The 15,258-nt window shown below is 39.1% G+C and overlaps 1 protein-coding gene and 1 non-coding gene across 3 annotated transcripts in view; both read right to left on the bottom strand.

Moving 5' to 3' along the window:
* NSUN6 (NOP2/Sun RNA methyltransferase 6) overlaps nt 1-15,258 on the bottom strand; it is a 31,727-nt gene that overhangs the window by 14,551 nt on the left and 1,918 nt on the right. The window contains exons 2-6 of one of the 2 annotated variants that reach the window (XM_072955195.1): nt 14,413-14,568; nt 10,589-10,668; nt 5,673-5,782; nt 4,777-4,930; nt 995-1,076 (exon numbers count right to left, since the gene is read on the bottom strand). In XM_072955195.1, the coding sequence (XP_072811296.1) occupies nt 995-1,076; nt 4,777-4,930; nt 5,673-5,782; nt 10,589-10,668; nt 14,413-14,568 (582 nt within the window). The remainder of the gene's footprint in view (nt 1-994; nt 1,077-4,776; nt 4,931-5,672; nt 5,783-10,588; nt 10,669-14,412; nt 14,569-15,258) is intronic. The other variant, XM_072955196.1, reaches the window with a different exon arrangement.
* On the bottom strand, nt 15,060-15,132 carry TRNAD-AUC (transfer RNA aspartic acid (anticodon AUC)). The gene has a single exon. It is a non-coding gene; the product is annotated as a tRNA-Asp (tRNA).

Here is a 15,258-nt window from a genome sequence, read left to right as displayed (position 1 = left end):
TCACAGGGTTATAGCCAGTCACCCTAGGAACGACCTCATCTTCACAAGTTCATTGGCTACTGAACATCACTCAAGAAATGGTATCAGTGTTCTTAAGTTCTAAGCCAGTGGAGGCTTGAGATAACATACTCAAAGACTCCAGCACACCAAACTTTGAAAAAAAATGGGGGGTGGCACAGACCACTGAAGAAGAATCTATATAATCATGTATAATTATGTATTAGGTTATGTATCCTAATGTTTTACATCATCACTAATGTGGAATTAGATGATAAAAGTAATGTTTTTCTATCTGTTCACACCAGAACTCATCTTTGGATTTATAAAGTGACTTCTGGTTACACATGAAGCAGATCAGAAAGCAAATGTCACCCACACTTAGGTTAGAGTTCAGATGCTATTAATTACCAACTGCATGACTTTGTTCAAGAAAGATCTACCAGATCTGGTCTTCAGTATCTTCATTTTACATGGGAATAATAATAAGACTAGTAACAGTAATAATGCCACCTAACCAGCAGACTGTAGTGAATCATACGAGCCAGTGTCCCTAAGAATACACACCGGCTGGACAAGGCAGAACAAAGGACCCGTCACATCACAGTCTGGTCCTAACTATCTGACCAAAATCTGTCAGCAGCAAACCACTTGTATCTCAACTCAAAGTTAGACATGGAACACTTACATGTACAGCAAACACATGCATTATTTAGGAATTAATATTCTGAGGTGGAAAAAGCAGTAATTATAATAAGTGATTAAAGCACCGCTGGGCAAAGGAAGGGAGAAAAGGTAGTTAAAAATCGTTTGAGAAAAAGAAAAAGAGTGATTACTAAGCTTTTTGCTACTATTTAAGCAAGCATAGCTCAGAAAATATAAAATACATGAGAGAAAACTATGTTAATAGAAATGGAAAAAACCAACCCTTAGATTTCAAATAGTTCCACAAGTATGTTTCGGTGTCACTAAATATTTCGCTTTGACAAATACTTACCTGTAAAAATAAGTAGCTGGGCAGTACATTGTCGAATGAAGGGCTGAGATACACTGGTTCCGTCATTCTCACGCCTATCCCCCTGAAAAACAGGAAATCTAACGTTACTCCATGTCAGTTACACAGTCTGTACAAACTCCATTTCTAGGAACACACTCAAGCAGTTTGTCAAATATAAGGTGTTCCACCTTTTAAAAACCTTTTTAACTCAACACCAAAATAGAGTATTCCTGTGAACTCTTTCTGAATTTTTACCCACGGTAAAGTAGGCCACTGGGAACACTAGGATTAAGTTACATAAATTTTTCACTTAGGCACCTCTGCATTTCTTTAGAGATTTGAGCAGACTAAAAAGCAAAGGACTTCTGAGTCTTTATTTATAGATGCATTCTAATCTTTCCGGTAATAGATTTATGATCATTGTCATTAGCCTTTCAATTCAGTTAACATTTTGTGAAGGCTTCAGTTTGTAAGGCACTAGGCTAGGTATTTGTGTGAAAAATTAAAATGTATGTAATAATCATGCCAATATCAGGCCATGACAGACACTGCTTTCCTCTCATCTCTCTAGACAGTAACTGCTCAGTGCTGACACAGTCCTTGAGATGATGTCTGCCACCTCTGTCCCATTTATTGAGTGGCAGTGAAACTGATCAGCAGGAAAGGCCAGGACCCAGAACAGCCTGGCGGACAATGATCCACTAGGACAAACACTGCAATCTGGAGAGGCTGTCAGAGGCTCTCCCCAGGGAGAGAGAGAGTACACAGGTGTACTGTTAGAGAAAGCCATGGTAGCCAGGTGCACAGGGCCACACAGAGGGAGCAAAAACAAAGAAAAATTAACGTGGGGTTCTGGGAAGTCGAGAGGCACAGAAAAATGCGCAGTCTGATCATAAAGATGAGGATACATAATCAGGATTTAAATGAGTTACAGGAGTACAAGCAAAGAAGAGAGCCCAAGTAGGGAGAGCAAGAACAGAGTCCACAGACACAGCATGGTGGGCAAGGTCACGGCTGACGAACAGACCTCGGCAGAGAAGCCCCTACATGGGGGGGTCTGTACCCTACTTGATGTAGGCAGCTGGGCTAATTTTTACTCACACTTCTGATACCAAACGTGTGGGGCTCTCTCTCATACCAACCAATTCTCCAACCCTCTGGACACCAACTGGGTGTCCTACAATTCAATTCAATTCAATTCTGACATGAATGGCTTGGGGTCACTGTCAGACAGCAAAGATGCAGCCCAGTAAGACCGGCCCCATCCCAGATGCCAGCTGCACATCCCAGGTCGCCACCTGTCCTTGGAGTGACTGGCTGTAAACCTGGAGGTTCCCACAACTCCTTCCTCAGATTTGGTAACTCACTAGAATGAGTCACAGAACTCAGGAACACACTTTACTTATGGTTACCAGTTTATATGAAAACAGTTCAACTGGGGGACAGCCAAACAGAAGAGATGTACAGGGCGAGGCAGGGGAGGGGCATGGAGTTTCTATGTCCCATCCTGAGGCACCATCACTCTCCCAGCTCCCAGATGTACTCACCAACCTGCATGCTCTCCAAGCCCCAATGTTTAGTGTTTTTTTTAAAGAGGTTTCATGACTTAGCGGATGATTAAATCATCAGCGAGTAGTGACTGGCTCAATCTCCAGCCTCCCTCTTCCCCAGAGGGCTGGGGGTGGGGCTGAAAGTTCCAACCTTCTCATCACATGGTTGGTTGCTCTAGCAAACAGCCCCCAGCCTGAAGCAATCTGGGGGATATAAAAGCACTCTTATTGCTCCTGAGATTCTAAGAGTTTTAGGGGTTGTGTGCCAGGAACCCAGGACAAAGACCATATCACTTATGTAGTTCTTATTATGCCACAATAAATTTATGCTGCCCTTAAAAGTGAAATAATTTCTGTAGCCTTTGTGGGCTGTCTCTGAGGGAGTCTGACTGTATGTGCTAACTCCTTTTCTTTTCCCCGTGCCTTTCACCCTCACTCACTCATTTATCACTTGGTATTTCCAAATCTGCACTTTTAATCAGTTAAGACTCTTGTCCTTGCTTCAATCGGGATTAAATCAAACCAATTCCTAAACAGCTCCGGCCTCTGAGCAGAAAATACACAAAAGAAGCTTCTGAAATGTCACAGCCTCACATTCAAAAGTCAGTACTTTGTTGAGACACCTGGGGCACTGACCTTGATCAACACCTTGCCCCGGCACCCAGAGTCTAGACCCATTACTGAGTGCCTTGAATTCCATGACCCGATCACTCCCTGGTAATTTAAATGACCTTCTGACTTGCAGGACCCACTCCTCTGAGAAATACAGAAACTCACATTCATGCACCTGCCTTCCTCACATGCTTCCCACCCAGCACTTCAAGTTCTGGTGCCCCTTTGACTCTCTCCTTCTGATCACCCCTACCAGCACAAGCGTGTCCATCTATACAAAGCATAATTTAAGCCAGTTATTTTCTTTTAAAATTATTTCTGTATAGCATGCATCTCCATATAATAATGCAAAATACAAGACCTCAACCTTAGTAAATTCATCTATCTGAGTCTATGAATGATTCGGCTGTCTAGAATCCAAGAAACCAAAGGGCACAAATGTACTTTTTGTAGAATTGGTTCTAAAATTTTAAAAGAACATAATTAAGAAACAGTGCATACATGTAGCATTTATTTATTGTGGAAGCAAGCTATTTCTCAGAGGCGCAGAGAAAGAAACCATAACAGCCTAACCCAATGCTGAGTTTAAAAATCAGCAGTTTCTTGAAAGGCTACCTCCTACTCCCACCAACAGAGGAAACATTACTCAGAAGTCGGCCGACACAGCTACCGGAACTACATCAAACGGGAGGATGAAGCGTGTACCACTAACACCAACCAGAGGAAGCAGTCAAAACGTCAGCCCCCCACTACAGACCCAGAGATCGGCACAGCAGATGTATGCACCATCTTCAATTTCACAAAGCCTTCTAAGGAGAGGATTTTTGTTCCGGACACTTGGAAAGTCTGTGATCTCTAGAGGTAGGGAAAAGCCTGTTTCTCCAGAAGAATTCATTTCAACCATACATCCAAAGTGCTGAAATACGAAATACTGTCCCAGGACTCGGGGACGTGGCCAGTCCTAGCTGCATCAATTCACAGCTTTCAGCACGTCTCCGTCAGCTGTCAACTTTGGAATAATGGAACTGTCCACAGAATTCCTGAAACAGGCTGAAAAGACTAAGCAAAATAAGAAACTGGACTGCCCACAGGTTTAATTTATTCAGAGCCCGTAGCAACCAGAGATGGTTTTAAACTGACTTGTATCTTAATTTGGTTTGAGTAAATCCAAATGTTAATTTTTGACCACAAGGATTCATGTGAGTGCAGGCTTTCTGGTAAAATTTTTAGTTACAATTTTTTTTAAGTTCTTAAATTAAAACCATAAGCTTTCCCTGTCACACAGACTGTTAAGAAAAGATCGTGAAAGGTCATCTAATTCATCCTTTATCAAGAGAAGTAATGTTTTCCAAAGTTAACTGCAAATGGAGAAGTAAAATTATTTGACAATTACAGTGCACCTAGTTTCTTACTTAGGCTCTTTAATCTGAGCATTTACTTTAACCCAAAAGCATTTTTTTCCAAAAAAAATGGCAAGATAGGTTAAACAATTATTTTTCAGTTGAATCTACACCAAAAAAAATTCATATAATGCAAACATGTATTTTTTACATTGTTTTTAATGTTCTTTGACCCACAAAAAGGATGCTTATTTGCCCCAAACAACATTTGATGACATACTTCAGTTCAGGTAGCCCACTGAAGATTTCTCTGCGGCTTAGTTCAGAAATCCCATTTCCAAGAAATATTTTTGTTCCATCAAATTCTTTGGCTCCTTTCTTACATTTGCCTTTAATATCAGAGTATATGGAAACAACATCTCCAGCTTTCATAACTAGAGGAAGAAGAAAATCAAATCATGCTGATCTATCTATACAGTGAAAATTCTTTAAGCTTTAAATTTTAAGACCGGGGACGTCGAGAGGCGTAAAGCAGACTAAACACGCTCATTGTCTCAATATAACCCCTAAGAGAGAATGTAGTAGCTCTTTATTTTTAAATGTTCCCTAACAACAAATCTAATTGAAATTTTTTTTCCTAAGAAAACAAAGATATAGAATAGTCTTCAAAACATCCTACCTCAATTGGAAGTCTTAAGCTGAGCAGAGAGGAAGAATATCTTCTATTTATTTTCCCCAAACCTAACACTCCCTAAAAGAGTAAGTTAAGAATATTGAGTTTCACCACAAAATTAAGATTCCAGGTGCTGAATGTTCCCCTCACAAATGATAGGGTAGCAGCCTGGGGTTTTAAAGCAACAGAGTAAAGAATACAAAACAAAATTTCCCTGACATCTTACACCCTATTAAGCAGTCATGATCCTTTAAACAAACATCATTACACACGTCCTTATCTAGAATGGAAAAACTGGCAGAAAACCTCACACGGATGCCTAATCTGTCAGTCCATACCAGACACATCCTTTAACTGGCTATACTAAAATGCAAAGCTTGGAATATAACTTTTTTAAAGCAAATTTGAAAGGTATCTGAGTGATAATTTAATACATTTCTCATTTGAGGATACATACACATTTTAGCGAATGTTTTACAGAGAAGTCTAAAGACTGTGCTCACATTTGGAGGCGGACACGATTCCTGGAACATAGACGTGGGCTCCCCGTAACACTGCGCTGCCACACTGGGCTCCGACGACAACCTCGCAGTGTCGCTGTTTTATGTTCTTCCTGGGGACGCAAGACGAGAGAAATTGAACACGGTGATACACATCCAGCGCCCACCAGCCTGTGCGGTGTTTCAGTCTGAAGCCTACATAAATAACCTCTCTAGTCCTGACTGCCACTTATCCATAAAGGAGACAAAGCTGAAAAAAGGAAGATAAACATAGAGGAAATACTTTTCAAAAAAATGAGAAGAAGATGAAGATGATGGGCATTTGAGGAAGAAACAATAGCAAGAGGATGCTGGTGTAAGGTGGTATGTGGCACCAGAAACTGCTTCATCAAATACAACAAACTAGTGAATATAACAAGGCAGCAGCGACTCTCAGATACAGAAGACAAATTAGCGGTTACCAGTGGGGGGAGGGGAGGGAGAGGGGAGTCAGGAGGTACAAACTGTTATGTATACAGTAAGCCACAAGGATATGCTGCAAACACAGGGAACGGGGCCAGTGTTTTATAGTAACTATAAATGGAGAACCTCTAAAACTGAATCACTATATTGTACACCTGTAACTTATATAATATGGTGGCAGCAACTATACTGCAATAAAAAAAAAAGAGGCAGGATGGAGATGACAGGAAATGACACACAGGGCAGAACAGGTGGCTGAAGGTGCCCTGTGGGGCCCAGCCTGTCTGCTGTCATCAGCTCCGACGCCTTTTGTTAGAAAGGACACGATCAGGTGTTTCTACTCCAATCACCCAATGAAGCTTTATGCGAGCTGAAGTCACAACCCACCCCTGCCCCGGCCAAAAAACCGCTGCTTCATCATTTAACAAGCACTGTGCTTCCTAACGGCACTGGGAGAGAAGAGAAATGAAGTCCCTGTCTTCACACACTAAAACACACAACACACAGGGAACTCACAAACGTTTCTAAAGTGGCAGGTTGTTGCATGGGAAGTTATTAATATTTTAAACTAGACAAAGAGACAAAGATAAGTCTTGTTTTCTTCCTTTGCTGTCCAACATTTTTGTTTTTTCAGGATGGGGGTAGATAGTTAGGTTTCTTTATTTTTAATTAATTATTTATTTTATTTTATTTTTTAGTGGAAGTACTGGGGATTGAACCCAGGACGTTGCGCATGCTAAGCACACACTCTACCGCTGGGCTATACCCTTCCCGCCTTTTTTTTTTTTTTCAGTCTAACATTTTTCAGTGTTCTCCAGTTTCTCCCCTCCCCTCCACTCCTTAGATCACCAAAACCCACGCATCACTTCTAACACTCAGGACAGACATTTTCAATGGTCAGGGGGTGCCCGAGTGATCAGCCCCAAATACAGATCTTGAGAACACTTCATATGTGCTGTCATAGCTCCTTGCTGGGAGAATTAAGTGTCCTTTCTCTCCATGATCTCCAAACGATCACATCTCACTAAACTTCTCAGTTTTACACCACTCCTTCCTGGTCCCACACATTCTCACTGCTCATTCTCTAGCTATTTCTTAAAGAGGTTCACTTCCCCCCACCCCCAACCAAGTTCAAAACCATGCCAACCATCTCTTCTCACTCTGTATCCTAAACCTTGGCAATCTCACAATTTCAATAATCACTTACTAAAACAATCCACATTTTCTAACAATTAGCCTTTCTAGACTCTGATTACCTGCAGGTAGCTGTTTATAGATGTCTCACAGTTATTTCAAACTCAGCAAGTCCTAAATAATGTCATTTTTCTCTGACCCACTCCTTAAATCCTTGGTTTACACCCCAGAGCTTTTCATCCTCTTGTGTTTCCAGTCTTGAACCAAGTGTCATTATCTACCTGAATAACCAAACTGGAGAGTTTGGCATCATCTTAAATCTCTTCTTCCTGAAACTCCTAACTTAACATTCAGTGAGTTACCAGTCATGCCACCTCTAATCCTCTGACAGATCTGCTGGGCCCGTCCCCTGACATCAGACATGAATCATCTCTTAACCTGACGACTGAAATTCCTTCCTGCCTTTCACCTCTGATCGCTTTCAGGTCCTCCTGATGCCTTTGGTGTTCTTCAGTTTCATTTTTAAGTATCCAGACGTGAATTTATTTTGACTTTTGGCCTCAGGCTTACTGTACTTCTTAAAACTTTCACCAATCCTGGAAAATTACTAGTCATTCTATTTTTTAATGTTGTCTCTCACCCATTTCTTTCTAATCTCTCCATCTGAGGCTCATCAGAAACATGTAGTGCCTTTTCATTCTTTTTCTATGATATGGTTTCATACTTTGAACGGCTTTACCTGTCTCTACCGCATTCTGGGTAATTCCTGAGTCATCTCCTACTTTTTAATTCTCTCATCTGCTGGGTCTAACCTACAGTTTAACTCATTAAGTGCGTTTTAAATTTTAATATTTTAATTTCTAGAAACTCTTTCAGTTTTTATTTTCTTCCTGGGGTCTTTTTATATTTTAGATTCTCACCCTTGTTTTTAATCATTTCAAAGAAACTGATCTTACACTCAATACCAGTTAGCTCTATTTGCTGCAGTTCTGGGGGGGACTCTGATCCCTTTGGTTTGTCATACATGCTGGTTCTCACTCACGGTGGTTTGATTCCTAGTGCAGGGTTTAACAACTGAGAAGGGTGCATGGCCTGGCCTGACAGGTGCCACTTCTGAGTCATTTAGCCAAGCACCTAAGGAACTGACTTGGGATCCAATTTTTATGTTAATTTCCCAAACTGCAGCTTTCAAGACCACTTGGCTAGTATGAATCTGAATTCCAAACCCTTACAGGTATAGAACCGTAGTTCTCAGAGATTTTTTTACCTCCAATCCAGACTCTAAGGCAAGAGAGATCCAGTGCCTAATTACAGCCTTGCACTGACTACTGGGCATTTCTCACCTCCTAGTGTTAATATCCTGTTGTTAAAACCAAAGCTCCTATTGTAAAATGACTATAAATCAATTTAAAAAAGTTAAAAAAAAAACAAAAACAAAGCCCCTAAGTTTAGGGGACCAACCACCTCCTCTTCCAAATGCCCCAACTCGCAAATCTTACTTCACAAGCTTATTGCTATTTTCAGTTACTCTACACTCTAACCCCTGAATATGTCACTTATGTTCTTAATCACTCAGTGTGCATTTTACGACCTGTATTTTATTCTGTATTCCTAGGCGTATGTAGCAGACATCCCCACATTATCTACTTCACCACAGTTAAACTTTTTTGACTGTAACGCAATGTAGGAAATATGCATAAATCACATCCCAGGACCCGTGTGTGTATATATACACACACTTACATTTATAGCAAACATTTCATGAAATACCTATGTACAATCCAATGTATTATAAAATATCTCTTTTCTTTTAAAATAATGCCTATTAAAAATAAACAATTAAATTGATTTTACTACCTACTCATGGGTCATGATCTGCACACAGTCTGGAAAACACAGCTTTATACTACTACCAATAGTGTATTTCTAAAATCATGACTCTAAGAAGAACTATTTGTCTCCTATATTCTATACAAAACACAAAACAGTCCTTAGTTTAAAAAACAAAAATCTCTATACAGATCACAGCCTGCCTCTCCTAACTTCTTCAAAGTCTTCTTTCATCAATCTCTCTGAAAACCAATGTAGCAGCCAAACCTGATCACTTTCGTCAAGAACCACCACGTGTGTGTCTGTGTCACTGCCTGTGCTTCGTCTCCACCCAGCTTCCTCGTGCCTACTTCATCTCCTCATGCACCTAATGCTTACTCTCCTTCAAGGCTCAAGGGAAATAACATCTGTTTGGAGGAAATCTTTACCCATCTCTTTGCACTCAGTCCTTCCTCTGCTCTGCTCTGATGGTCCTTCACTCACACCTCTGCTGAGGCATTTACTGCATCAGACTTGTACCCACATTCCCTGCTTTTGGACTAGACAACTATATTTCACCCATCTTTGTAACATCTTTGGGTCTCACATATAGCACCAATTCAAAAAACATTTTGTGAAAGAGAACTTTACAGTGCTAATCAAGAGAGTTTTTGTGAGAATAACCATTTCATGGGAAGGAGAGAATGGAAGACTACGGAGAAGAGATGAACACAGTGGGCTGGAACTGCTGTCCTTTCTTTGGAAGGCCTGGCTACAAGGCCGGTCCTCGGCTGGTGTTCGGGAACTCGGAACCAGGAGCAGTGCCACTATTAACTGATGAGGGTAACTCGCCACACTGAAAACGTACTGAACCACTGCTCGACTGCTGACCACTAAACTACTTTAAAGCTTTAGCAAAATGAGCATTTTTATACTTATTACGACTCTTGGGGTATTAAAAAATTACATCATAATTAGGGACTTTAAAATGCTCTTTGGGAACAGAACTCTCATCATAATATGAAAGTCTTTTTTTTTTTTCCAATTTTAAAACATATGCCTTCCAAATACAGAATCTGAGTAGGACAGTTCCCCTTCTACTCAGAGAACATGCACCATAATTTAACAATTGTGAATTAACAAAATTTTACAAATATATCTGCTTTAAAAAGTAGGAAATATGTTGCTTTGTATTTTTGTTGTAGCTAAAAAATATACAAATAAAAAAAGCAAAAGTTTCTTAGAAAGTAGAAAAAAATCAATAACTGTATTAAATTAAACTAAAATTACTCTCAAGGTATCTGAGCTCATTTCTAGTCTTCTTTTGTAATATTTTCATGACACAGTATAAAGTCAGCATTTATGAAATCTGTGAATGCCTATCTAAACAAAGTTGCTATTAATGGACAAAATTAGCACTGTCACCAAACAGTAAAAAAAAAAAAAAAAAAAGAACCTGTGACAAATTTTTATTTCAAAGAATACAATTTGCACACAGAACAGTTGTTACAAACCTAGGTCCAATGACAGGAATAAGTAAGACATCCTGCAGCTCTGGATGCTGAAGAACAGGAAAACTTAATCCATTAAACTGCTGTTAAAAAACAAACACACAGGATTACAAAGGGATTAGCGTATTTGCTAAATTTCAAATTATGGAGCTTCTGAATCTCATTACTTAGCAGAGCATAAAGCTTGGTTCAGAATATTTTCACTTTATTCCATGTGACATTATAAGCATCAAAGACTTCAAAACAACGGTGTTTTCTCTATAATTCTGAAGTAACTTCTTCGTAAGGCTCAATTTCGCTCAGTTTGACTTTGTAAATAGAAACCCTGTTTACCGTAAGTGACTTGCTTTGAAAACATATGCAATATAAAACTGCATGTAGTACACTCTGTTAAGAAAAGCTTCTGAATAAGACATTAAAGACTGAGATTATTAAATACTATTTATTACATACTAACCACACGGGACGCCCTGTCAGTTTTGGTGAAGTTCTTTTTGGCAAAGGTTCAGGAGTTTCAGGAGCCTTGACCACACTTGGCCTGCAGACTGGGAACAGGTGCTGGGGCCAATGAGAGCCAAGTGACTCCACAGCTACACTGGTAGCTTCAAAGTGATCACAGTGGGAGAATTTACACCATGAAGATCAACAAACACCACAAATCAGGGTTATTTTACCCAGAAAGTGGGTTGTTCAGTACGTAACAGCACACCACAGTTGCAGGCAGAAGACAACCGGGCACCCCACGCAGCAGAATCAAGAGCAGGGGAGTGGACTGGACAGCAAGTACTGGACACGCTAGCAGAGAGCAATGTGCAAACATCTGAGAACAAGTCTCCGCCACCCAGGATAACCGAGAGATTATCAACCCAGTCATTTTCACGTACTGCTCAAAAGAGCAGTAATGATAACGTGTACCTGCACTGGCTCGAAGTATCCATGTGCTGCTAGAGAAAACTTCCAAAATCAACTTATTTCTAAGTTGATAAGGAAAGAGGAAAAAAAAACATTATTTTAGAAACCTAACTACATTCTACCAAGTCAACAGCTCTCCTGACTTCTGCTTCTTCCAGGCCAAGGATCTTTCAGACTAACCATATCCAATAGACAGCTAGTAAGAAATCTGGAGGGTAAAGTCCGCATTCAATCAGACCACTCTCCCTTTCTCTTCCCCTCTCTCCCTCACGCACTCTCATCATTGGAAGCCTTATAGTATCCAGGCTATCGTAAAGTGATCCTTCCAAGGAGAAGGTAATCAATTTTGTTATTTGTTTTTCTTTTGTTTTAAAAGCACTTTTCCTTTAGACAATAGAAATATTTTACAAAGAGATCAATCCTTCTCAGGACAAGGTTTTCTTTCTCTCTTTTTCTATCAAATATTAAAACAATAGAGAAATAAAACTTTCATAAAACCACACATGCTTAACTTTCATAAAACATCACAAATAAACTTTTTTTTAAACCAAGCATATCACCTGCCTCTTTTTCTGTTTCTGCCCTGTGACCTTTTAAAAACAGCCTTAATGACATTTAAGTTACATACCAGAAAATGTACCCATTTTAAAGGCACAACTCAATTTTTTATAAATTTACAGAATTGCACAACCATCACTACAAGCCAGTTTTAGATCATTTCCATCACTGCAAAGTCTCCCCATCCCCAAGTGCAGTCAATCTCTGTTCCTAGCTCCAACCCAAGGCAACCACTAACTTACTTTCTCTCTCTAAATATGCCTTTTCTAGACACTTCGTATAAACAGAATCATGTAATACACCATGTCTCGTGTCTGGCTTCTTTCACTTAGAGTAACAATGTTTTTGAAGTTCATCTATGGTGTAGCATGTATCAGCTCATCACTTTACTGCTAGGTCATGTTCCTCTGTGTGAAGAGTTGTCCACTGATGGACATTTGGGTAGTTTCTCGCTTTTGGTTATTATAAACAATGCTGCTATTAATGTTCACGTTCAAGCATTTGCATAGAAGTATGTTTTCATTTCTCTTGGGTAGATACCTAGGAGTGGAATTGCTGGGTTGTGCAGGATGTTTAACTTTTTAAGCGACTGTTTTGCAAAGAGGCCAAACCATTTGACATTCCCACCTGCAATGCATCAAGTTCCAGTTTCTCCACTTCCTCACCAGCCAAATGGAATTTTTAATTATTAAATTTCAGTATTTGACCCAGAGAAATTTGGAGACAAAGTGCCCACTCATATACCATTCAAGACATGACTTTAGGACACATGTGACCTTTGGAACATAGAAAAAGAAGGAAAATTTATCATCTAAAACCTCCTCCAATTCCCCTTTCCTACTAGAAATAGGCACCACTCTACCACCGGTTTCTTATCTAGAGCTGATGACCTAACCTTCTCTGTCTCATCTTAACCTTTAAGGAAAGGGACTCAAAGCCCAGAGGGAGTCTGTCTGCCTCATCTTAAATACTAGCCCATGAGATCTTATATTCCCATCACACTGGGGTACTAGATTATCTAAACTCTAGGAATAACTTGCTAGAAGACAATCTGGATCTGCCTGAGTTAGGGACACCTCTGATGGGCCTCAGAACAGGTTTCTTTCAGCTCGCTGAAAACTTACATGCATGGCTATATAAAAGTCATCATCTTAGTTGCTTAGAGGAACTGCCTAATTTTATGCCTAATGTCATTACTCTCAATAAAATGATCACCCTTATTAAAAATCAGATTAACCTTTCTCTGAGTCTTATTTACACTAAGTTCTGGTCTCATGCAGCCAGAAACCACTGCTGGTTCTTCTTATAACATGGTCATCTACTCACTACTTGAAGTTATAGAACTGTCCCTAAAGAGAGTATGATAAACATTCCATAAACGGACTGAGATTAAAGATAAAAAAATGAATCAGTATCAGTAATAATTTTCTGAAAACTTCTCAAAGTTATTTGTAAACTGATAACACTGCCTGTGAGGTGCAAATGGTACTCTTTAAATCATGCTTACCTCTTGCTTTTCACTTAGGTGGCAATTAGGTAGAAATAAGTCTGCAGACAGCTACCCAGTCTCTTACTTGTTATCAGAGATTTAATAACTACAAAATGAGTTGTGAAATAACCTCTGTAGGCTTCTGTTTTCCTCCATCTTACATTTCTTTGGGGGCAAATTTCAGTGCCCAGTGTATGAAACACAAAATGCACAGCTTTTGAAAGCAAAGAATGAATATAAACAAGAAAATTCAAATATTTTTCTGCTTGGAATGTAAAAAATGCCATTTTATAATACTGTGTTCACAGAAATGATTATCATGCCAAATCTATCTTATTGGTTGAACAACAACAACAACAAAAAACTTGTGCTGTTTTATTTAAAATATATTTTTTACACTGTTTAATTTCCTTTTATTAAAACTATATTTAATTAAATCATCATATCCAAGTTAAATTAATTAAAAATATAATCCTGCAGTTAATCAGTAGGTACTTCCCTACCTCTGGGCTCACCTCAGCTATACAATCTGCCCTCCTGATCATTATCTGCTGCTTAGTACAAGATCACAGAGTTTTAGAGTTAGAACGGATCTCTTAACATGTATTATAACGATGAAGCAACTGAGGCCCAGAGGGATTAAGCAACCTACTCAGTCACTAAATAAATTCAGAGTCAGAAGTACTAAATTCAAGTTCTAGCATTAGCACCCACTCTGTAACCTTGAACAACTTAACATTCACGATCCTCAATTTTTTATTTGTAAAATTGTAATAGATTATGGTTCACATGATTTTAGGGAGAAGCAAGATGACACAGGCTATAGAAATGTTGATAATGTACATAATGACAAAAAATTTGCATGAACCTTTTGAAGTTCATCAAACAACAGATTTTTCACATGTTGCACTGAGGCTAGATGGGTATTTACTCTGACAGTTGTGAATGATGGAGGGTGTGACAAGCGACATAACAGAGCTTCAAACTTCCTTTCTGCTTCTTGTTTACCTAAAGCAGATACAACCTGAAAAGTAGAACAAGTTAATGTTTCAATTTCATTATACAAATTAAAGATATTAAGCAGAATATACACATATACATTTAAGTAATGAAACATCACTCAGCAATAGTTCATTTCCATTTCATTTTTCTGCATTGTTTATGTGTTAATAACACTAAGAGAATGATAATACCTCACAGGATTATGCTAATAAACACCTAATAAAATGCCCAACATGAAGGGCTTAGAAAAACACTGCTTCAACTTCAAAGCACTATTAACTTCAACTTCAAAGTTAACATATCTGCTACGTTTACTCATATAAATTCAAGATTTCATTCTCCTTATTAAGAAATTAACTGTTACATTATTTCTGTAGAACTAGTTGCTTTCTAATCTCAGATCCTAGAGCAAATTGGTTAGTAACCTTTTAAAACACCAATATTCGAAGAATAAGTAACATTGATAACATCACCCGAAGATGCCCTGTGACATCATCATCTTTTTTTTTTTAATGGAGGTACTGGGAATTGAACTCAGGACCTCGTGCATGATGGGCATGCACTCTACCACTGAGCTATACCCTCCCCCTGAAATCAGCTTTTTAATATGGTATTATTAAATGTAACAGATACTGTCTAAAAAAGCAGGTAGCAAGATATCTGTCAGAAATGAATTGAGAAAGACTCAAAACGACCAAGTTTCCCCGTCATT

The sequence above is a fragment of the Vicugna pacos genome, chromosome 35 (genome assembly GCF_048564905.1).
Source record: "Vicugna pacos chromosome 35, VicPac4, whole genome shotgun sequence".
Taxonomy (NCBI): Eukaryota; Metazoa; Chordata; class Mammalia; order Artiodactyla; family Camelidae; genus Vicugna; species Vicugna pacos.
The sequence above is the reverse complement of the archived record's forward strand: the minus strand, read 5'-3'. Positions and strand labels throughout refer to the sequence as shown.